This window comes from Taudactylus pleione, unplaced genomic scaffold (assembly GCF_031769625.1).
Source record: "Taudactylus pleione unplaced genomic scaffold, aTauple2 ptg000021l, whole genome shotgun sequence".
NCBI classification, from domain to species: Eukaryota; Metazoa; Chordata; class Amphibia; order Anura; family Myobatrachidae; genus Taudactylus; species Taudactylus pleione.
Window position 1 is genome coordinate 12,111,332 of NW_028284423.1, and position 23,842 is coordinate 12,135,173.

General features: G+C 43.3%; 1 protein-coding gene across 5 annotated transcripts in view; it reads left to right on the forward strand.

The window, feature by feature from the left end:
* Nucleotides 1-23,842, forward strand: part of CLCN3 (Cl-/H+ antiporter 3) — a 141,100-nt gene that overhangs the window by 78,002 nt on the left and 39,256 nt on the right. For all 5 annotated transcript variants that reach the window (XM_088448455.1, XM_088448458.1, XM_088448456.1 and 2 more), the window contains one exon: nt 19,310-19,467. In XM_088448455.1, the coding sequence (XP_088304581.1) occupies nt 19,310-19,467 (158 nt within the window). The remainder of the gene's footprint in view (nt 1-19,309; nt 19,468-23,842) is intronic.

Sequence of the window (23,842 nt, forward strand, 5' to 3'; positions counted from 1 at the left end):
AGGGGCATATTCAATTAGCCACATTAACTTTCTATCAGAGGTTAGCGCGGCTAAATACAAGTTAACATTTTTAATTAGTGTATGATTGGTGTCAGGACCTGTGAAGATCTCTCCGCAATAGAAAGTTTATTTCATTTATTTAATTTCCTTTTTTGCATCATTTATGTGACAGGCCTGAAATACAGGTTTGGGTAGTTTCACTACAATACAGGGTTACTAGGTGACTTATGTAAACATTGTGACTTCTTAGTTTGAAAATGTAGGAAAAAGACAGAGGGCCTGATTCATACCCGGTCACAAGCGCTGAGTGCTCGCAACCAGGACGATGATGGCCCACAGCGCATGCGCACGACAGAGCCGGCTCAGTCGTGCGCATGCGCGAGACCTGGCTAGCAACCGGCAATCCGTCGCTCTGAGTCTCGCACCAAAGGGGGCGAGCTGTCCTATGTTGAGTGACAGCTCGCCCCGTTTGGTGGGCGGTCCGGGGTGGTGGCTGCCCAAATGGAGGCGTTCCCGAGGGAACACTTGCCGTTTGGGGGCGGCCCCACTGACATCACGAGTGAGGTCAGTGGAGAACTTCTGGCTCTGTTAGAGCCGAAAGCTCTCTGAGGCTTGCGATGAATGAGACCCTACCACAAGGGTCTCGTCGCAAGCCCGATGGTCTTGACCATCGTGACCATCATCATGGCCGCTCGCTATAGCTGTGGGTGGTCACCCACAGCTATGCGAGCTGCCAGGAGGCCGCTCCAGAAATAAAAACAAACGCCCTGATTAAGAGCAAGCGCTCTTTCAGAGCGTCCGGCTCTGAATCAGGCCCACAGTCCCATGCATCACTCAGAGTTTTTAAAAATTCCAGAAGGAACTGTTTAGCGATTTTTTTTCTGGTGTATATTTTCTACCAACAAAATTTTTTAAGACTTGGACACCAGAAAAGAAAAAATTGTGATTATAGAAATAGTTCATGTACTTGAATGTATGTAAATGTCCCGTGTGACACACAGCGAATGTAGCAGTTTTCATTTCAGAAATAAAGATTGTAGCCCCTCTGATGAAAATCCAGTGTTTTCAAATGAGTTGTCTAGTTCCTTGTGAATGTTACATGATGGGGTCCTTCATGACTCCATGCCTACTGCATGTACTGGCACCTCCAGTACATTGATCCTTTAGTTTTATTGCTAAATGTGCACAGTGATATATGTAGCTATATAATCTGCACCTCTTAGTGTACCTGCATATGGCACAAGACCAGTGCTTCTGATCGTACTGAAAAAGTGACAACTTTGTAGGAAAGAATATTTCAGGGGTCAGTTATGGTCTGGGGTGGTGTTTTGACTCAAAAAGCAAATCCCCCTCATTACCCTTTTGTAGCAGTCCATTGCATTCTGTGGTACAGACCAGAAGCATGTGACTAATCTAGAACCAAAATGGATTGTCCACAGATCAATTAATTAACCTTTATCCTGTTCTAATGCTTAAGGTGTCCATGTGCTAGGATTTTTATTACTTACTAGCTGAAGTGCTCAGAGTTGCCTGACATTACATTTTCAAGTTATTAAGTTTTATTATGTGAAGTCGTCCAAATTCATCCAGTGGAAGGTCCAGAATAGGGTCCCTGGGTCAAAGTTCTGCCCAACATCCTCGGGTCAAAGTTCTGCCCAGCGTACACCAATGGTGGGAGGTCTGACCGGAACTTCAACCCCCCTCGAATGTCTTCTGGGATCCAATGTTACCACTCTGTGAAGTTTTCATCCAAATGCATCCAGTGGAAGGCTCAAAACAGGCTCCCCGTGTCAAGGCTCTAACTGGTGCAACCCGCCATGAGGTCCAAACGGGACCCCAACCACTCCATTAGGCATCCCAGACCAATTGCTACCCCTCTGTGAAGTTTTCATCCAAATCCATACAGTGGATGGCTCAGAACAGACTTCCCGGGTCAAACTTCTGCCCAACGTACACCAACTGGGGATGTCCAACAGGGACATTAAATGCCTTAAAACCTGGCCACCTCGCGTTGGTTTCATCCCGATCAGTGCAGGGGTGTTCGAGTGCATAACCGAACAGGTAAACAAATGGACCAATTAATTTTATATATATGATATTTGTTGCTCTGTCCCATTGTCACGTTGTCACGATGTTGTCTAATAGCTTTAAACTAAATATGTAAAATTTGGCAGCTTGATCTCGAGAGCTGTAAAAGATATTCGCAAACAAACTTCTCATATATAGTAGATTAAGCTGTTATAGATTGAACTGGCTGGAAATCTTAATATGTATGGACAAAAGATTAAATAAACCTGTGCTAATGACTCTATGTCAGCCCTGACAGGACACGTACAAGGCTGCAAGATGATGGCTGTCATCCAATTTATTGGGTCATTTTCCAACAGGACCACTTGTGCCCTAGGGTGCTTGCTCTAAAGAGCTGGATTTTACCAAAAACATCCTCTATTAATAGTGTCCCTCAATAGTATGTAGTTTCCACACAAGACAGCCACAATAACTTGTGTGCGGCTACTGTTTCCTTGTCTTGGTATCCTGGTCATTTAGAGGGGATAAATTCTAATGGGGGCATTCTTGTTACTCCCATAGTATTCCAAGCCTTTTAAATTAACTACTAATTAGGTCAGTATGGTTAATTCTGTAGGATTTGTTATCCAAAATTGAAAATGATGTTCCAAAACATTACTTACCTTAGGTCCTGAGCTTATATACTGTCAGCTATCCTCACATAATCCAAGTAACACTTCCAGCTCGCAGCATGTAGTTGGTGGTTAATATTCTGCTTGTCTGAATTGGTAGTAGCAATGATAGTGCTGCAGACATTGTGAGACTATACTCGCTCCTGCCTCCAGGTCTGTTTTCATACAGGTATTGTGTTGGCCACTGACAGCTTGATACCAGTGGACAGTGCAGAGCAGCACATGAAGACTCTACCACAATGAGCTTTTCCTTTGGTGTAGTAGGAAGATATTCAGTAAACTTAGTTTTAAGTTTTGGGTGAAATGTTTTTTTTTTATTAATTTATTCAAAGTTATTTATTTATCAGAATAATACATACTGTACATTTTGGATTTGTTTCAATCCCTCTGCGTTTATTACAGCCCATAAATGTGTGTGGTATAAAAAGTCGACAGTCAGAATGTCGACATGAACATCAGGTCGACGAGCAAATATGTCAGCATGAGCATAATGTTGACATTTAACATGTTGCCACCATAATGTCGACATACACTTTGTTTTGCATATTTTAGCCTAGCCCTAAAAAGAATCCAAAATGTACGGTCGACATTTTGGTGTCGACATAACTGTTAACATTTTTAACTGTTGATATTTGTGAATGTTGACATTTTTTCTTATCGACCTTATGTCAATGTCGACATTTTGAAAAAAGGGGGGGGGGGTGGGCTGCATAACGTAACTACAACATTATAAGAGGTGCTACCATGCTGAGACCTGGAGTTATATTGCAGGAAAAAGGGGGGAAGCTGATGCACACTCTAAGTACTAAAAATAATAAATATCAAAAATATATAATAAACTATCAATTAACATGGTGTTATATAAAGCTTCTTAGTACATGTTTGGCCAAAGATGTTTGCCCACCTACCACATCACAGTGACCTCATCAGGTGGGTCCCTAACATCCCTAATACTGACACATACTGTAGTATACATTTTTCTAGGACTTATCTGTAAAGGCCCCCATACATCAGTAATTGATTGCAGCAATCGTGCAATTTGCAATTGGTTGTGTATAAAAATCTTTCCCTTTTTCAATCGATTGTGGCAATTCTGCAATCAATTGAAAAAGGGAAAGATTTTTATACACAACCGATTGCAAATTGCACGATTGCTGCAATCAATTGCTGATGTATGGGGGCCTTAATAGTACCCATTACATGTGTTCACTGCAATGCAAGGACCAATACTAATTAAAATCACCTGGGGCAGGTAGGAGGCGTTCTAGCCCAGGAGAAGGGAGTCTTCGTACTTAGTGTGCGTCAGCTTCCCCCCTTTTTAATGTCGACATTTTGACCAGATACCACCTGATACAATCCTGTGAGAACAGCCAAAAAGATTCCATCTGTTACCTACAGTAACCTCTTTAATCCCCATACATTGCTAGGTGTCAGACTATTTGTGTTACAAATAAATGACCCTGGACACTTCCCCTATTTTTTTGCAAGGAAGGCAAAAAAAAAAAACAGCTGTCTGTAAAATCATACCACTGGAGTATGTGTGTATATACGTGTATTCCAGAAAGTAGGGCGCACTCACCATGGTCTTTTGCAAACAGGGAGTCCCTTTTTATTACTCACATAATGTCACCAGCATAGTATATCATAGGTCGATGTTTCGACCACTAAAGGTGCGTACACACTAGATGATATTTTGCACGATTTGGCTGATTCCGACGCATTGGAACAAAAAATTGTGCAGTGTCCCCTAACGATACCGATCCCAATGCACGGTCCCGCAGTCGTTTGTCATATCACCAGATCTTACCTACATGCAGTAAGATTTGGCAATTCGTTAATGAGATTAAGGTAGTTTGTCAGATTGCATAGTTTATACAAGATACTGGGCCTGATTCAGAGCCGCTCATAAGCGGCCACTCGTTCGTTCCGAGCGATGTTTGCCCAACTGCACGTGCGTACGGATCGTAATACGCATGCGCGAACCAGTCAGTGCGGCCAAAAATCGTTTGTTCACTAAATAGCGAATGCCTGCTATTTTGAGTGACAAGAGGAGGCGTATGTGGGTGGTAAAAGACCAAAACGGGCGTTTTAAGGGTGTGCATAATTAATACAGCAGCGTCATTCACCACATCACTGGGTTATTTTATAGTCAGAACTGCTCGCAAGATTGCGGTAGGAAAAACCAACCACAAGAATAGCGAGCAGTTCATACGCTGGTCGATGCACTCGATTAATCTAATAAATAGCGGACATGACGTAGGATGCGAGCGGCCAGGGGGCGTAGTTTTCAAAAAAACGACCGCGTGTTTTGTTCGCTCATTCAGACCTAGAGGCGTGAACAGACCGCAAAGAGCGAACGGTTCATTTGAATAGCCACCCCTTTTTCCTGAATGAGCGAGCGCAAATAGCGTCCGGCTCTGAATCAGGCCCACTGTTGGTCCGGGAGTGCTGGTGAGTTGCCGGGGGAGTTCAAGGGAAATCGTTCACGACATTGTATCTTTTGCAAGTCGTCTAGTGTGTAGACACCTTAAGCGTGGCCTTCATCAGGACATCTTCCTCTCAATTAATCACCCGGAAAGGGTGCTATCGTTGTCTGGGATGTCGGGCGCTAATTGCTGGCTCTACATTCCCACATCCACACAGTGGGAAACAGATTTTTTACGTCATCTCTTAACCTGCCAAAATGTGGTTTACTACTTGATATGCCCATGCAGCCTAATGTACGTGGCCAAGGCAACTAGAACTTTTCGTGAAAGGATGACGCAACATCGGTCTGAGTATAAGATTGGCTCATGCAAAGGGCAACACGGAAAAACTGATAGCGACCCATTTTAAAAAAAATGGGCCAAGTCTCCTGTTTAAAGTATATGATTATCGATTGGATACTGCCAGCGAAAAGAGGTGATGACTGAGGTCTGCAGCTGTTAAAGAGCGAGACAAGGTGGATCCATATATTGGGCATATATTGGGCACTGTATTTGGAACGCATGGGGTACTTCTGCTTGCGTTCTACAGCTCAATGAGTACACTGAGATGCGCCCATCTGACAGGTGGAATGCATCGGCTGCTGACTTCCAATGGTGGTGGAACGCATACCAGAAGTCTGCAGCTCTGTACATCGCAGTGTGACTGCTGGGCCTGCTTGTGGACGGTCATGTGACATAGACAGGCAGAGTAAGCACTGCCTGACTGTTGGGGATATTTATGTAATGTAAAGGGCTGAATTTGGAGTAGTTAAAAGTATATTTGGCCCCGATGACGTAATTTCCGACTGGCAGGGGCCGATTGGCAAGTACAGAGAGATTGATTAATTGAGAGGGGTGTAAAGGAAGGCCCAGGGCACTATGACGTATACTATCTACTTGTTGGTGTTTTGGGAGCTGTCCTGATGAAGGTCACGTTTAGTGATCGAAACGTCGACCTATGATATACTATGCTGGTGACATTATGTGAGCAATAAAAGTGACACTCTGTTAGCAAAAGACCCTGGTGAGTGCGCCCTACTTTCTGGAATAAATGTGATTGCTGCCACTATACGAGAAACATTGGGCTGACGCCCTGGTGCAGTTGAGACATAACTTATATTGCGTGTGCTAACCTACTTCTTGACTACGTGTATATATGTGTGTGTGTGTGTGTAATATTTATAGCTCATTAATTTCTATACAGTACCCAATTCATTGACTTTTTTGGAAAGTAATGAACAAAAGAAGGTAGTTTGTGATGAATATAAATTTGTTTTGGCAAATAAACACGTCTTGTACTCGCACACATTGATTTACATAAAAATTGAGTTTTGATTTCCTTAATTTTTCTTTCATCAAATTATCCACCCTTAGCGGCGATCACAGCACTGCAAACATGGGGCATTTTGTCGGCCAGCTTATCTAAAGTTTCTTCTGATTGCAGCCCACTTGTCTTGTAGCAACTCCCATAGGTGAATTTGGCTCGTTAATTGCACATTTTGAACACACCTGTCCAGATAATACACTATACCATTGGTTCCCAAACTGCGCCGTGGCACCCTGGGGTGTCTCAGGTTGGTGGTCCAGCACCAAATCAAATTATTTATGATCAATGTAATGTAAATATGTGGGCAAACAGAAGCGCAAACCTGTCCATTACCACATAACTGAACCTAAGGATGACAGGTAAGCACAATTTTACTTCACTTTACTACTTTACTTCATTTTTTTTTTTCTTAATAAAAACTTAAACTTAGGGGAGCCGTGAAAACAATGCTGATACACTAGGGTGCCGCGATTCAAAAATGTTTGGGAACCTCTGCACTATACAATTATCTGTCCAATCTGGCTGGTTGGAATGAAAATCTGGTAGTGTATGGGATCAAATGTTAATTGACCATGTGCTCATGAACACTGGAAAACAGTCAAATATGTATGTGCAGACATATTAGTTAAATCAAACATATTTAACCGATTTGAACAATCGTTTTTGTTAATTTTCATGTGTTTTGGACCAAATGGTGAAATCTCATTTGTTCCCATATACTACCAGGTTTTCATTCCAACCAGACAGATTAGACAGATATCTGACATAAAATTGTTTAGTGTATGCCAGGAGTTAATTTGGATTGCAGTCAGGATGCTGGGGTGGTCAAACCATGTTCATCAGCACCTGTTGTCGTTGTTTTACATAGACTGGAGGTATGATTTGGGTCTTCCTATAGTGTGAAACCATGACCAATAAGGCAGGTGCTGGAACGGATGGCATGGCGCACCATGATTTGTGATATCATTTAGAGTCCATGATTCCTTCAGTTTTTACAAAGTCACCAACCGTATCACCTTCAAAACATCCCCAGACCATAATGGAACCTCCTCCATGGCTGACTGTGGACTGAATGCAAGCAGGAAGCATGCGCTCACCTGTTGCACAATGAACAAAATGTACATTAAACCGTAACAACGGCTTTATTCAGTTGAGAAGCAATATGGTAGATTGTAAGCCTGCGAGCAGGGCCCTCTTACCTCTTTGTCTGTCTGTTATTACCTGGTCTTGTTTTATTACTGTTTGTTCCTAGTGCAACAGAATATGCTGAGATTATATAAGCCTAAGAAATAAATAAATGGCTGAAGCCTATCTTAAAATCACACACTGCTGCTGATAGATGTTAAATGTATCAGGTTTTGGGAAGTGTTAAGTTCTTTCACGCTGTGCACACATCTGAGGAAATAGTAGAGCAGCATTTCCATGACACCAGTCCGTTTATCTGTCATATTTCCCAATGCAAGAGTATGTTTGCTGCGAGCAGTGTGAATGCACATGACGTGCAAGTTATATTTAGCAGCAGAGGGAAAATCCTGGAGTAGACGTGAACACCAGGCATTGGACCAGTGGTTGGATTACAAGTAACACTTCAACAACACACCGGTTACCACTGTACTGGGAATAGAGGGCCTGATTCAGAGCCGCTCGTAAGCGGCCGCTCGTTCGTTCTGACCGATGTTCGCACATCTGCGCATGCGTACGGATTGTAATACGCATGCGCGAACCAGTCAGTGCGGCCAAAAATCGTTTGTTCGCTATATAGCGAATGCCTGCTATTTTGAGTGACAGGAGGAGGCGTATGTGGGTGGTAACAGGGGAAGGTGCTTGAAAACGGGGGTGTGGAATTTGAACGCAGGCGTGCTTAAAGGTCAAAACGGGCGTTTTAAGGGTGTGCATAATTAATACAGCAGCGTCATTGACCACATCACTTTGTTTTTTTTAAACCCCGAACGGATCGCAAAATAGAGGTTGAAAAAACCAGCCACAAGAATAGCGAGCAGTTCATACGCTGTTCGATGTGCTCGATTAATCTAATAAATAGCGGACATGACGTAGGATGCGAGCGACCAGGGGGCGTATTTTTCAAAATTACAACCGCAAGTTTTGCTAGCTCGTTCAGACTTAGAGGCGTGAACAGACCGCAATTAGCGAACGGTTCATTTGAATAGCGAGCGGCTCTGAATCAGGCCCAGAGTGAAGACATATATTTAATATAAACACATATATTTAATTCCTAATTCTTGTGCTGCAAAATACATACTAAATACAATCTCACACAAAATACAAATTGTACAAAAAACTAAGTAGATACGAGGATGAGGGAGAAGGTGAGGATAGATGTGGCTCTGTATATAAATGTATGTACTGTATAGTTCTATTACATTACTTAATGCAATTTCAAAATAATAACCCTTATTAAAACCTATGTCGTTCTTATGCCATAAATAGTGTGTACTGGTAGTTTCTCTGCACACTGGAAGCTGCCATTTTATAAGCTATAGTTTACTAGTAACCACTAACATCATGTAATATCACAGTGCATGTATGTGCGTATATATAATATATTTTATAGAATTTGTATATGTGGCTGCCAAAACTGTGCACTACATCCTAGTGAAGGTAATGATTTACAATAATTGGTTTCTGCTGCTCTCTGGGTTTGGTGCAAGGATTCCTGCAACACTCCCAACTGACACACCTCCCCAATCTAGATAGTCACAAGACACCATGATCTAGACAGCATTACACTGACTCTACAGTATCTGCAGCTTTTTCCTGTTCACCCAACAGGAGATGGTTATCTGCACTATTGTTAGGGGATAACTGCTGTATGTAATAAGCATCTTCCTGCATTGTGCTCCCTGGGTAACTAGGAATAACAAGGTGTCTGTATGCTTTCCCGGAAACTGTTCTGTTTTTTGTTTCTTTTGCCAGAACAGATTGGATATTTATCCCTTTTATTGTATTTATTATTCGTGGAATCGGACTTCATAAAAATGAAAATAATGCATATGCTTTATACTGCCCTTCCTTTGTTACAGTTGGACCTCAATATATTATCCAGCTGTCCTACGCTGTATTTTCCCCTTGTAGAAAGAATGTCCTGAACACTTTTTTGTTTTTTTAATTCTTTTTATTGAGACTTTGTGAAAAAAGAACATGTATTGACTGAAACATTCACAGTAAACATTTACAAAATTATATATTCCATTCTTAGGTAAGAAATACAATTTCCATGTTCTATATCAATATCTTAGTTTGTTCTAGCAGAGCAGTTTACACAAATATCCTGAACACTTTTTAGCTTTTTATATGATTTTCATTATGGGGAGGGGGTAATGGTTGGGGGCAGTGCAGTTTCCTGGCATGGAAGCATGCTTTGGTAGCATGTCATATGCCAAAGCTTTTAGGGTAATCACAACATTGGCGGTGCATGTTTTCATTGACATTATTAATTGCTGTTGATCACCATCACTAAAAATTGAGTTTTTGAGGGAACTAAACTGATGATCATCAACATTGAAAAATTTGTATTATAAAACTTTTTCATAAGCAAAGGAAAAGTAGGAAGTGATATATATTCTGATAAAAGTATATTAATGGTAAATACATCAGTCTTTCCTGTGGGTGTGTAGGCTAATTATATGTAAAGGTATGTGTGTAAGGAAAGGAGTTCCACGTCATCATCACTCTGAGCCCATGCCAGGTCTGTGCCCATGCCAGGCCAACAACTCACTGGGTTCCTGTCAGTTTATATCTTTAGTAGCAACACACAGGCTATTCACATCTAGGAAGGCAGGTAAGCCCTCACAATGTTATATTAACCTTTTACCTATGCACTTTCTATTTGTTTTATTATGTGGCAAATATATATAAAAATTAGTTTTCTCTATATTTTACCCTGAATTATGCGGCTGCTGAAATCTTTCTCAAGAAGTGAGTCAACTGTTTGGGATCTATTTGGGACCTCGGGGCAAAATTGGTCTCCAGGATTTCCAGATAAGATAATTGACTTGTTTTTCTTTTTTGTTATTTTAAACATCTACTTATTGCATTTATTCCAAAGATACATATAGACAACCACTGACAGTAGTACAATAATGTTTTATCAAAAAATAAACCTGGATCTAGAATAATAAAGAGAGTTGACAAATAAAAAGTAATATATTTAATATTGAATAGTATATAATGCATGTTCAAATAAAACCTTGAGAAAAAGGAAAACCGTTGTCAAGACTCATGATTGTCATCATTGTGATATTGCATACAACAGATTAAGAAGTGGAAGGAAGGTATTGGGGGTTGGGATGGGGGAATAAAGATTGTTTAAACAACCATCATCCAGGAGTTGTCCCACTTAGGGCCAGATTCAATTAGAAGCGAAATCGGACGATTTACGCAAAAAAAAGCAGGCGAAAAAAAAAAGACGAAAATAGCGAAAAAGTCAGGAAATTGCATCTGTACCCCAAAAAATGGCTGACGTACATCGGAAAATAATTTTAACGTGTATTATTGCTCGTAATAAAAGTATTTACGGTACTTACATTGCGTCGGTTGGTGGTCATTTACGTATATATGAAAAAAATGATAGAAGGAAATTACTGTTCCTCGTAAATTTGGGGTACGTTAAAATGGGTGCAAGTATATTTTCCTGACGCAAAATCACACTTTTAAAAACCGATAAGGCGCCTGCTGCAACCACGTGAGATGTTAAAAACACTTGAGGCATCCATATCACCCCCTGAAATACTCAATACATTTTTTTCTGATGGGGGAGAGAGCTTTTTGCCTGTTTTTTTTTGTTTGTTTTTTTTCCCAAAAAAATCAAATTTTTCTTGGCGAAAGTCGTCCGATTTTGCCAGCATGGCGAAAACTTCAGATTTTGCAGCTAATTGAATCCGGCCCTAAGTAGTGAGAAGTTGACAGCAAAGGATTTTAAAAATAGATATTACCATGAAGGAAAAAAGCAAAATGTTTATAGTACAAATTAAGAGGAAGCCATCATATGCCATACAGTATACTCAAATAATTTGTACAGTATATGTGTGTTTGTGCTTGAGATTCAAGTTGAGCAATATATGCTCCCCATATAGCATGACTTTTTTCGACTCCTTTATCAGCAGTCAATATCGCAGACCTATAGTCAAAGTCCAATAATTTTAATAGCCACGCTTTAACATTTGTGAGTGAGGGGGAAGGTTTAGAGATCCACTTCTGCAAGTTAACCTTTTTTGCCACTGTAATAATTATGGAGAGCAGAGGGATAATTTGTTTTTTCTCCCAGGCCTAGATCCAGTTAATGAATACCTTTTTTATTTTATTCCAAAACTCAAATTCTTCTGCGTCCCAAAAAAAAATCCCAAAGAAGCAGAATTATAGTGGCATTTAGGACATTGGCCTGTTTCCTCTAGTACCATATGTTTGCGTTGTAGCTGGGATGGAATCAGTATGTAATACCGGAGGCTGTTTAGCCGCCGGTTCAAAACCCGACAGCAGGAGATCCCGACGCAGGCTGGTAAGTACCCTAACCCTGCCCTCTCCCACTCCCGCCACCCCCCTAACCCTCCCTTTGGCGTGCCTAACCCTAAGTCCCCCCCGGAAGTGCCTAAACCTAACCCCCCTTCCCGCACCCTAAACCTAACCCTCCCAGGGGGTTGCCTAACCTACCCCGGGGGTGCCTAACCCTGCTACACTCCCTAAACCTAACGCTCCGTCCCAGCATGGATATGTATGCTGGATTAATGGTTGTAATATGTGTCTCCTGCAATACATTTACTTGTTTTAATTGGTACAAGGTCCTTCATTTGCTTATGCGTTAAGCATAACTATATCTGTATATTATTCTCTATTAGTGCATTCTAGCCTACACTATTACTACACTAATGCAACACCTGATAAGTAACAGGGCAAGATGATGAAAATAGAGTGAACCCACTCTGGGTATTTTGTATTTTTTTGTCATAACTGTTTGTGCTAAAAAATGGCCCCATTGAAATCTTTTGACCTAATCTTTATTAATATATGGGATGTAGTCACAATCCCGGCAAATGGGATGCTGATGCTTAGAATACCGGTGCCGGACTTCTGACGCCTGTCAGAATTCTGGTGCCGGCATCTTGAAGGCAAGTAGTGGGTGGACAGGGAGGGTTAGAGTTGGGTACTAGGCAGGGACAGTTTGGATTAGGCACAGGCACTAGGCAGGGAGGGTTAGGCACATACACTAAGGGGGGGAGGTTAGTTTCAGGGTGTGGAGAGGGAGGTGTAGGGGAAGGGTTAGAATACCAATAGACAGGTTTCGGTATCCTAACCCTGTCTGGATGCTGGAGTCTGTATTTTGACCACCGGAATCCTAAGCGCCGGTATCCCGTACCCAACCCTATTATATAATTCTGGTTGCCTGTTCATATAAGGACATGTGCAGTGAAGTTCTACTAATGCAGCTTAATGCTAGCTTCCTTCCTTTACCGGTCACAAGGGCTGGGGCTCAGGCCGGATACCCGGTGCCTCAGAAGTATTGAGCTTTTTGTTCTTAAAATTATGTAGAAACTGCAGTTTCTGCATAATTTTATGAATTGCTGCAATGTACTAATAGCACAAAGCAGAAGATTTCACAGAAATCACCGGCAGAGTGCTAATTAGCACTGCAGATCACAGTTCCCATTATTCTCAGTGAGGACTACGATCTGAACCATATGTACCAAACTCCCAAAAGTGAGGTTTTTGGGAGTTTGGCCCTATTAGTTTACAGCAGGCCTGGACAACCTGTGTCTCTTCAGCTGTTATGAAAAGTCCCAGCATGCCCTCCCCCTGAGCAGCTGGTATTTGTAGTTTCACAACAGCTGGAGAGCCACAGGTTTGCCAGGCCTGGTTTACACCAACTTAAGATGGTGTAAACTGCTTTAAGCCTATGAAGACTAACTGGCAGGAGACAGATCTTCCAATCTCTCCCGCAGCCTCTGGTCGGTGGTGGAAGCTGACACTGTGCACATGGGCAGTGTCTGCCTCCCCAGAAGTGAAATACTTCTACAATATACTGGGGATATAACTCACAGGGACAGCGTTTACCACAACCGCTATTCCTGCAAGTTCCCTTTGGTACACAGCGGGGATATTTTCATTAAAAATAACCACCACAATATGGAACCTTAATAATCGTGACCGTTCCATGATTATTAATATGTAGGGCTTTAAGTCTTAAAGTGAGCGACTGTTCCACTCAATGGAAAATATAAAGTTTACATATTGGCAGTCTAAAATAACTACCTGGTTGACTTAACTGACAGGTCAACACAAAAAAACTATAACTGAACTCCCTTTTAAAGCCTCAGCTTTAACACAGATCCTTCATTTCAGTAACTGCATTACCGTTGCCTAAGAACTTTCGTGAGTGTGCAGACTATTAATTAAATAAGGAATTAATAAACTTACTGAAGCATTTCTATGACTCACTGTCGTTTAGGCCAAGTGAATAAGGAGGCTGAATATTGTATTGTATTGTATTGTATTTATTGTTGTCATCAGCAAAACAAGTTTGCCAGACGAAATTACATTTCACAGAAACACGCTAAAAAACAGTGAATAGCAATCCATGGTAAAGGTTATATTGTTTTGTGGTAGGGTCTCGTCTGCTGCAAGCCCTGGAGTGCTTTTGGCTCTATCAGAGCCAAAAGCACTCCCACTGACACCACTAGTGTTGTCAGTGGGGCCGGCCCCAGACGGTAGGTGTTCCCATGGGAACGCCTCCGTCTGGGCAGCTACGCCTCCGGCACGCCCACCAAAGGGGGCGTGCTGTCAATCACCATCGACTGCACGTCCCCTTTGGTGCGAGACCCATAACAACTGCTTGGCCGTCGTTATTTGGGTCTCGCGCATGCGCACGACGGAGCTGCCTCCGTCGTGCACATGCGCACTTGGCCGACATCGACCCGCTTGCGAGCGGGTCTGAATCAGGCCCTATGTTTGGGGTAATTTATCATTAGGGAGGGTGTCCAAATGCTTCCGAAAGAAATCCCCACATTTTTAGGCAAAAATAGGGATTTTGCAGTTTTTTTTATTCCTGGTTTGAGATGTAGATAACTTTTTCGCCTGTTTTTGGCGAAAAACGGGCAATTTTAGCCTTTTTTTTTTTTTAGGCGAAAAGCTGCCCATTTCTCAGCTGCCGACAAACTCGACCGTTTTTGCCGCCTAATTGAATAGGCCAATATTGTCAATATCGTCTGGGTACGCTCTGTTACGCCATGCGTGCTCCTGTTAGGTCGTCAGTCTCCTCGTCAGGTTGTTCCTACATGCAGCTTAATCTAACGATGCGACTGACGACCCCATGCAGCGGGATGCGGCAGGGGCTGACATCGGGGTGGTCGGGCATCGGATCATCTTATGTGTACCAGACGCCTGATATGTTGGCCTGTCGCCTGTCTGATCGTTGTATACCCAGCTTTAATCTCTGCTCATTTTTTCTGCTTCACCTGCAGTGCAACATGGTTTTATTTGCTTCGCTCCGTGAATCAGCCCATATGTCATCCACTCAATTATAGTAAGTATATAGCCCTTGGTGTTGCCCTAAGCTCTCCAGGTACTGTAACAAGTGCATCTATAAATCCAGTATAAGCATTCCAGTAGCCTAATAAACTGTGTATGGCTAATAGAAATCCAGAAGTACTAAAGCCATCTAAAAATTATTCATGTCAATGAAGGATTTATAGATTGTTCTAAACATTTTATACATGGCCTACAAAACCATTATATTAATTTAATTCATCAGTACTTGTACATGTATTTGAGAAAATAAGGCAGTTGCTGTATAATATGTTACTATACCAAATAAATGATGTAATATGATTAGTCACTAGTTTGAAAAAGAAAAAATGCTTTCACTCATATAATACTGCACAGCAGAGTTGATGACCACATATACACCTCCAAGTACATTATATAAAGGGCTAATGGGGGTTTCCATGCTATATGTAAATAATACTAAATCCATACCTTCCTTCCTAAAAAAAAAAGTAATTTGGTGGGTAACATTGGAAAGCAGTGATCAGATGGGGACACATGTCTCTGCTATCAGCTGTGTATGCTTGGCATATCCAGCCCTTGTTTTGGGTCACCATTATATCTCGCTCTAGGCTTTCAACCCTATCTTTGTGTATCACCACCAGGTTAGCTGTAGTTCTTGGGATATACTGCTCGCATAGTTCCTGGACATTCCTGGTTTTTTTTTGTTTTTTTTTATATCTGTCTGACAGACTCATGATTTATGAGTCTTATGAGGTTTTGGTTGATTAAACTTGTCAATCTAAGATGAGGACAAGCTAGAAAGAAAACAGTTGTGTATATATATATATATATATATATAGTGGTCAAAGTGTCAAAACCATCTTTTGAAGGACCTTGCTTTGTGCATAGGGCATTGTCCTACTCAAACAGCCATCAGACCTCTCTTTGATGGCCCAAACATTCTACACTGATATTGGCTCTATTGAGGACACTCGTGTTCCTGTTGGTTAGTTCCTCCCGGCAGGCAGAACCACAGGCAGAAGTGCTGATCTCACACTCCTGTGTACCACATCACAAAAGAGATATCGTATGGTGGGCCTCACATCACAGCCTCTCCGCTGACCTCTTCATTCCTCAACAGCACCTTTCCCACATGCAGACAGTAATCCTTTTGGTTTCTATACCATCAGCTCAATGGCACTTGATTATACTTGGAGGACATTTAAATCTTCAGCAGTGAGACTGTTCCTTTATACACATTCCGGCATATACCTATTTTAGAGCCTCACAGATATTCATTACTGGATTATAATTTATTCCTATACGTTCTGAAGTGAATTATATTGCAGAAGCTGTCTTCCATTATAATATAACACATTTAGATAGATTCATGTATTAAGAAGTGTACTAGTGCTTATGTTTGTGTGTGTTTTACCTATTTTCCTATTTTCTTTATGTTCATTTACTTTTTTTTTTTTTTTATCAAATTGTGTTAGTCAAATATATATATTTTTAATACTAAGAAACTGGTATTATTGTTCGAGATTGTACTACCTTTCCTTTGTAATCTTCTGTTGTTGAATGGCATGAACATGCCTTCTTTTAAGAAAGCTGCCCGTCAATAGTAATATAGAGCGCCACATGCAGCATTTAGTTCTATTTGGCTAAATTCATACTATCCAGATTAGGTGTTCCACTTATTGTCCCCACCTTGCTGTATCAGTTCTTCACTGAAGAGGTTCCCCATATGCTTCCTATGTTTCTTACCTCATATGTTCCCAACTTGCCCATTCCCTCTTTATCTAAAACTTGTGCACCCGATCTGTCGTATAGCATAAACGTTATCCAGTATATCCTGTTATTACTTTGCTTGACAGACTAACGGTTATTCCTGCAATGCACGCCTATTTATACAGGAGTGATGTCTGTTGGTTCTTCAAGGCTTTTAATACCTTTTGCATTTTTTTGATGCAGTTATTAAAACGTTATTAAAAAAATTAATTATCTAACATTCAACTGGAGCAGCTTCAAGCTAGACAGAGATTTGGCAATCTGACTTGTTGGTATTGTATGACGGTGCCACGTTGAAAATCACTGACCCCTTCAGTATGACCGGGAGAGAAAACACAATCAAAATATGCATTGAGAGACTAAACTGGATGCAGTCAGGAAGCCGACGGTCGAAATGCTGACAGCCGGCTTCCCGACTGTCTAATCCCAGTAGGGGTTTAATGACAGGAGTTGAGATCCTGACGCCTGTCATTTTACCTACGCCGGGAGACCGACACCCGGCATACCAGTTGAAGGGGGGGAGGGTTAGGTTAGGGGCTCCCTGGGGGGGACTTAGGGTTAGGCACCCCCCTGGGAGGGTTAGGTTTGGGCTAGGGGAAGGGGGGGTAAGGGTTAGGCACCCCCCGGGAGACTTAGGTTTAGGCTGCGGGCAAGGGGTGGGCTAGGTTTTGGCACTTGGGGGGGAGGTTATAGTTGGGCACCCCTAAGGGAGGGTGGGGGGGGGGTTAGGTTGGCAAATAGAGAAAATACTTTCCTGCCGGGATCTTCACTGCCGGTGTTCCAGCGTCGGGATTCGAAATGCCGGACATGCGTCTAGCTGTATTTAGTTCGATCCCGAACTAAACTGCTATAATAAATTAAAACTATTGTACACCTTGGGCTACATATTGGCTTTATTACAAACTCCTCATATAATTTTCTGAAATGTCAGGTACCAGAGAGGAGTGGAGAGGTATAACACAGTCTTCCTATATGTACTGTAGTGTAGTGTACGGGCTTTTGAGCCAGTCATGTTACTCTTTTTTGCACCTTGGATTTATGCACAGCTTTCTGTAATTGCTCATGGATCTAGTACTGTAGAGGCTTAATGAATCGATTTTACATTGCACACTCAGTACTTTCCATAGTTGTGATAGGAATATTAAATGTTTCTAAAATATAGGGGGGTGGAGAATTCAGTTAGCCCCAATAATTTATTGGGGGTAAAAAAAAATGGTAGCCTCAGGCTGGAACCCACAATTACAGACCCTTTTTCTCGCCTGATAAATTTTCTGTTCTCTGGCGATAACACACAGAGGGGTAGATGCATTATAGCGGCACTTAACGTGCCGCTATAATGCTTCCCGCTTCGCCTCTTTACCGAGGCGAAGCAGGCAGCACTACCGATGAGATGTATGAACATCTCTTCGGCCGGAGAGGTGGAGCGTTAACTCCCCCCTCCGGCTCTACCCACTAGAGACTACAGCGCATCAGCCTAGTGCTGATGCACTGTGTGTCAGTGCCGGGCGGCTCCACTGAGCATGCGCGGGATCTCGCAAGTATCGCAAGATCCCCGCGTGCCGCCTGGAGCTGGCAGCCGCCGCAGCAGGGACAGCGCTGTCCCTGCTGTGGGGATAGGCTAGCGCCAAGACGACAGCTACAGCGGGTTGAACGGTCAGGCGATATGACCGTTCGTACATGGCCTAGGCTATCGGCGCTGCTATCTTGTAGATAGCGCCGATAATGACGGGCACATAGCGTCCCTGTCATTTACCGCCCAGACCCCCGATTATACATCGGGGAGAAGTGGTATCAGCGCACATAACATGCGCTGATACCGCTTCTGGGTTTCATACATCTCCCCCAGAATCTGAAAAGTTCCTGGACCTATGTGCTAACCCACTGTTTGCACCTGTTAACAGGCTAATTATTGCGTATATCATTTCGGGTCTGCTCAGACACGAAAAAAGTGTTAAGTGCAGGCTTCCTTCGGGGCTAAGTGAATAGCCCTGGGGGATAAATTAGCCCATAGTAAATTATAGCGGCTAATTGAATTCCTCCCCATTTTATGGCTCATTTTGGATCTATGGACGTGCAATAATGGTTGAGTTTTTGCATTATGTGAACAGAACTTTAAAGGACAGAGTTATTTCATCACTAACAAATGAGTTTTCTGTGCTGTGGAGTTCAATTATATATAATATATTAGCTCTCTCCTCCACTTAAAATGTCTGATTTCATTAAATTATTTTATTTATGTCAATAATCGGAATGTATGATTTTTAAAAATACTGTAGTTACAGTATTTTTGGTGAGTGCTCAGTTATCGCTGATGTATTTTTTTTTTTTTCAAAAACACTAATTAACTAAATTGCCTGCTCTGTTATGCAGAAAATATTGGGCTATATGCGAAGATAAATAACATTTTATTTCCGTATTTTTATTTTTTTTTCACTTTCTAATTTTGAAATCAGATTGTCTATATTATTGACCATGGCAAGTTTTAGCGGTGCTATAAATACTGACCACCTCCTCTCTGAATTCCTTCTCAGGAACACATTACACTATGACAAACGGTGGAGCCATCAACAGCACAACCCACTTGCTGGACTTGTTGGATGAGCCTATTCCAGGAGTTGGCACTTATGATGATTTCCATACCATTGATTGGGTGCGAGAGAAATGCAAAGACCGGGAGCGTCACAGGCGGGTATATAACCAGATTACATCTTCTAGTTTGCTGTTTATTTCCTTTATAGCATCTGTCATCTTGTTCCAAGGAGGGAATAGTGTGGTACAATACTGGTGCCTGCCAAAATGAAAGACACTGTGTCATTACTGTTAGGTCACCTTAAGTTGTTAGCACAGATTCTAGAAGTAACACCATTCCCCCATGAGACAGTCCATGAATTAATGTGCTTCTAAAGCGTCCCAGGACCCTGCACTATGGGGAAACAAGAACTCAAGCCTTTATCACTGTGTGGGCTTGTCTCACACGTGTACCCTGACATTTTTCTAGTGATAAGTAAACTACTTTTGTTTTTGAATCTCCTTTCTCAGAAAAGTGGATTGTAGATGTAATGAAGAATTATGCTCAGCAATTCCTCCAAAGAAATTCTAAAATAGAATTATCCTTGAAATTATTGAAGCTTCCTACTCACATTTTAAATGAGCAACTATTAATCTATTTTTACCCACTGCTTTGTTAGGAGTAGCTGCACATTATCTTAACAAAAATCTAAAGCTGGGTACACACCTACCTAACCGATATATATGCAGATGATAGTTGTTCATACACACTGAACAACCATCATTTGGCCGGGGGTCGTTCCGCGACCCCCTCCCCACGGCTGCCGCTGCAAGTGTACGGGCGGTCAGCTAGCCGCCGGTACACACAGCATGATGAGCAGATATATCTGCCATCAGCTGGGCAGCACAGGTGCCGCTGTATGACTGAACAACGTCGTTCAGACATATCGCTGGTACACACTGGCCAGCCGGCACGCACAATATTAACCAGTGTGTACCCAGCATTACTCACCTGTGGCATGCTCTGGGATTTTGTTTTACAGTGGCTTCATATACTGTATAAAGTATAAATGTGTTTTTTTTTTTTTTAGTTTTTGTATTGTACACAAAGGAAATACAGATGTGTCCTCATACAGCTATCCTTTTTGCGCCATATGTCTCAGGATGCCTGCCGTGATTCCTGTGCTTTACACTTTTACCTCAATGTTTCAATGTTTTTTTTTTTTCTCATGTTTGCATCTTTGGGCTGAATTCAATTAGCCCTGCTTAATGTGGGTGAAAAAGGGTGGTAGCCTCGGGCTGTAACGTCTGAGTCTGTTCAATTGTAGCCCCTTTTTCACCAGTGACCCTTTTTACCGCCAGTTGAAGTAACGCGTTAACTGGCGTTTGCACATAGAATCACAGACCTATGCTTTAACAGGGTCTCTTCACTCGTTAACCTGCTACTTATCCCAGTTAAGTGCAGCGTGCTGGCTGCCTTCAGAGCTAATGGAATAGCCCCGGGAGATCAATTAGCACACTTTAAATTTTTGTGGCTATTTGAATTCCCCCATTAGTTTGCATACAGTGCACTTCGTATTTAGGAGTAGTATTTTAAATTTTTTTTGTTTCAAAGGAATTGGGATAAAGTCTTAATATTATACTAGTTGATGTACCAGGTTTCACACGGGTAGGCCTTAGATACTTTCATTTCCTTCATACCATCTTAATTTAACTTGTATGCTTATGGTGCGTACACACGGTAGAATAAAAATGCATGATAACGATATCGATCATATTGTGCATTTTTTGGTGAATTACAACCTACCAATGACCTGTGATGCACAGTCACGTATGGAGGATAACAATATATCGTCCATCGCCCCTGCATGCAGGCCAACCTGGTCGATATCGACCAGGTTACATAGGAACCCGCGACCGTTGATCGTGGGTCGCTGGCCTGTTGTTGGTGTCGTGCTGGGATGATCGATATCGATCATCCAGCACACCCGGGAGATCGTTCAGCGATATATCGTTATCGCTGACGATCGTCTCGTGTATATGTACCATTAGTTTAGCTCTACATCAGGGTCCATAGGGTATCCACAGGTTACCTTGGGGAATAGGTGATGACGTCAGGCATCGGGCACCATAGAGTTAAGTTTTCAGCCTCCCAGGATGCACTAGGGTCCCCCTCCTATACCCCGCCCCCGAGCCAAGGCATCTCAGTTTCGTTGGTGCCCGGCTCGGAGTCAGAGCACATGTTTAGAGGGGTGCTAAGAATAGCCTCTGAAGTTTCTTCAAGGCAGCTGTGGCTGCACATCTGGGAGTACAGCATGGACAGTCACTGCTGACGTCCATGCCGTCTCCCCTACACCCCGCCGGTACCAGAACACCAGTACTGATCCGGGGATGCTGGTAAGTATCTGGGGTCACGGCTAGCGGTTACCCCAGATGCTTCGGACCATGGCCGGATTCAAGGGGAGCAGGTAAGCAGTGGGGGTCCTGCCGTGGGTCCCTGCTGAGAGCATGGTCCACAGTCCCCAGGCAGGGGGCTCCCTGGGGACTGGCTGCAGCGTGGAGCCAGGTTCTAACCTGTGCTTCCACTATCCCCCTGGGACAGCGGGCCGCAGCTGAGCGGCAAGCGCTGCGGCGTTCCAGGGGTTAATTGCATGCCAGGGGAGCGCGCCTTCCCTGTATACAGCTGGCGTCTCCCGCGCTGCACACAGCCCTCTCTGCGCTGCCGATTGGTCCTGTGGCAGCGCTCCTCCACCAGGCCGGCCTCCTCTCTGCTCCTCGGTGGCAATCTTTGCATGGTGAACGCTGCTGGAAGCTGTGATCGGTGGCATCGCGGTCTAGGTCTCCCGGCATACCTCTCCTCCGTTGGCTTAAGGTCAGTGTATGCAGCGCTGTGTCCTACCAGACTCTGTGTCTTTGTAGTTGAGAAACAGCGCTGATAGTGCAGGGAATTGATTCTTCTGCATTGTATGTGACTTCTGCTAGCGCTGCTGCCTGTACTTTCACTTTCTACTGTCAGCCATTTTACTGTCCCTGCTCTTACTCTGCTAAAGCCCTTGCGGTGCGGTGATTGCAGGGTGTTTCTCTCACTATACTAACAAGTATCAGTGAGAGGGGTCACATACTTACCATCATGTCTGAGAGTGAATTTCCTCTCCAGCTTATGTGTACTAAGTGCAATGTAGCAATAGCGGAGGGGGAGGGTAACGCGGAGGGGCTGTGTTATTTATTGGCGCGGCCAATTACTGTCACGGCTTCGGTACAGGAACCTCCCTGGGCTTGTTTCGCTAAGGCGCTTACAACCTTAGTGGGCCAGTTAGCTCCGCCACCTGTGTTTTCCCAGATGGGATTATCCCAGCAGTCAGTGGTGTCGTGCAGGGTTTCCCGAGACAACTGATGGTACCCCACAGTCTCCCTATTTCCCCTCCCCAGGTTTCACAGGAGCCTGCGTCGGTTAATTCTCTGACAAATTCAGTACAGCATTTGTCGGAGGTGTTACAAGGGGAGTCTGTGTTGCGACCACATAAGCGGCCTGTGGCGTCTCTGTCTGCTCCTTATGAGGATGACGACGTGACGTCCGATGATGGGGAGATTCTGGATCTATCTGACCAGGAACCTCTTCGTGCTAAAGAGTCGGACGCTAAGTCAAAGGTTTATATTCCTGGCCTTATTCGGGCAGTCCGCACGGCTTTAGTTATTGAGGATGATGATCCTCCGGTGTTCAAATCCAAATATGCCTTTTTCAAGGATATTAAGGGTGACACCACAGTGTTTCCTCTTTCTGGTCAGTTAGTAGACCATTTAGAGGAGGTGTGGAAACACCCCAGTAAACGGTATCAGCCTCAGAGGCTCTTGGCCGTGGCTTATCCGTTTGCTGACAATTATTTTTCTAAGTGGGAATCCCCTCCACAGGTGGATTCTCATGTGACACGCCTAGTCAGAAGTGCCACTTTGCCCATGCCTTCCATGTCCTCCTTGAAGGATGCTGCGGACCGCAAGGTGGAAATCTGCCTAAAGTCCATTTATTCCCTTGTGGGGGGGGGGGCGTCCCGACCGGCTATGGCCATGTGTTGGGTAGCCAGGGCTATGGAGCGCTGGGCTGATAGTTTGGAGGTGTCTTTGGACTCTGACTGTTCGGCTGAACAGGCCGAGTTGGTGGGCAATCTCCGGGATTCGGCCACTTACATCAATGAAGCGGCCTTGGATATCAGTATTATCACCTCTAGGATTTCTTCTGCAGCTGTTGCTGCTTGTCGCACCTTATGGTTGCGATCTTGGAAAGCGGACGCTGATTCCAAAAAGGGCTTAGAAGATTTGCCTTTTAATGGAGAAGTCCTATTTGGTCCGGATCTGGACAAAATTGTAGCTACGCTGGCAGCAGCCAAATCTGCATGTCTCCCGTCTGCTGCAGTCCCTTCAAGTTCTGGTAGTCGTCCTTTCGGCCTTACAGGGCCCAGGGTAGGCCTAAAGCACAGTCTTTTCCCCGACAGGCTGGGCCCAAGAAATCGGCCAAGCCCAGGAAACAGGCCTGGATTACCAGACGTCCAGCCCCGAAGTCA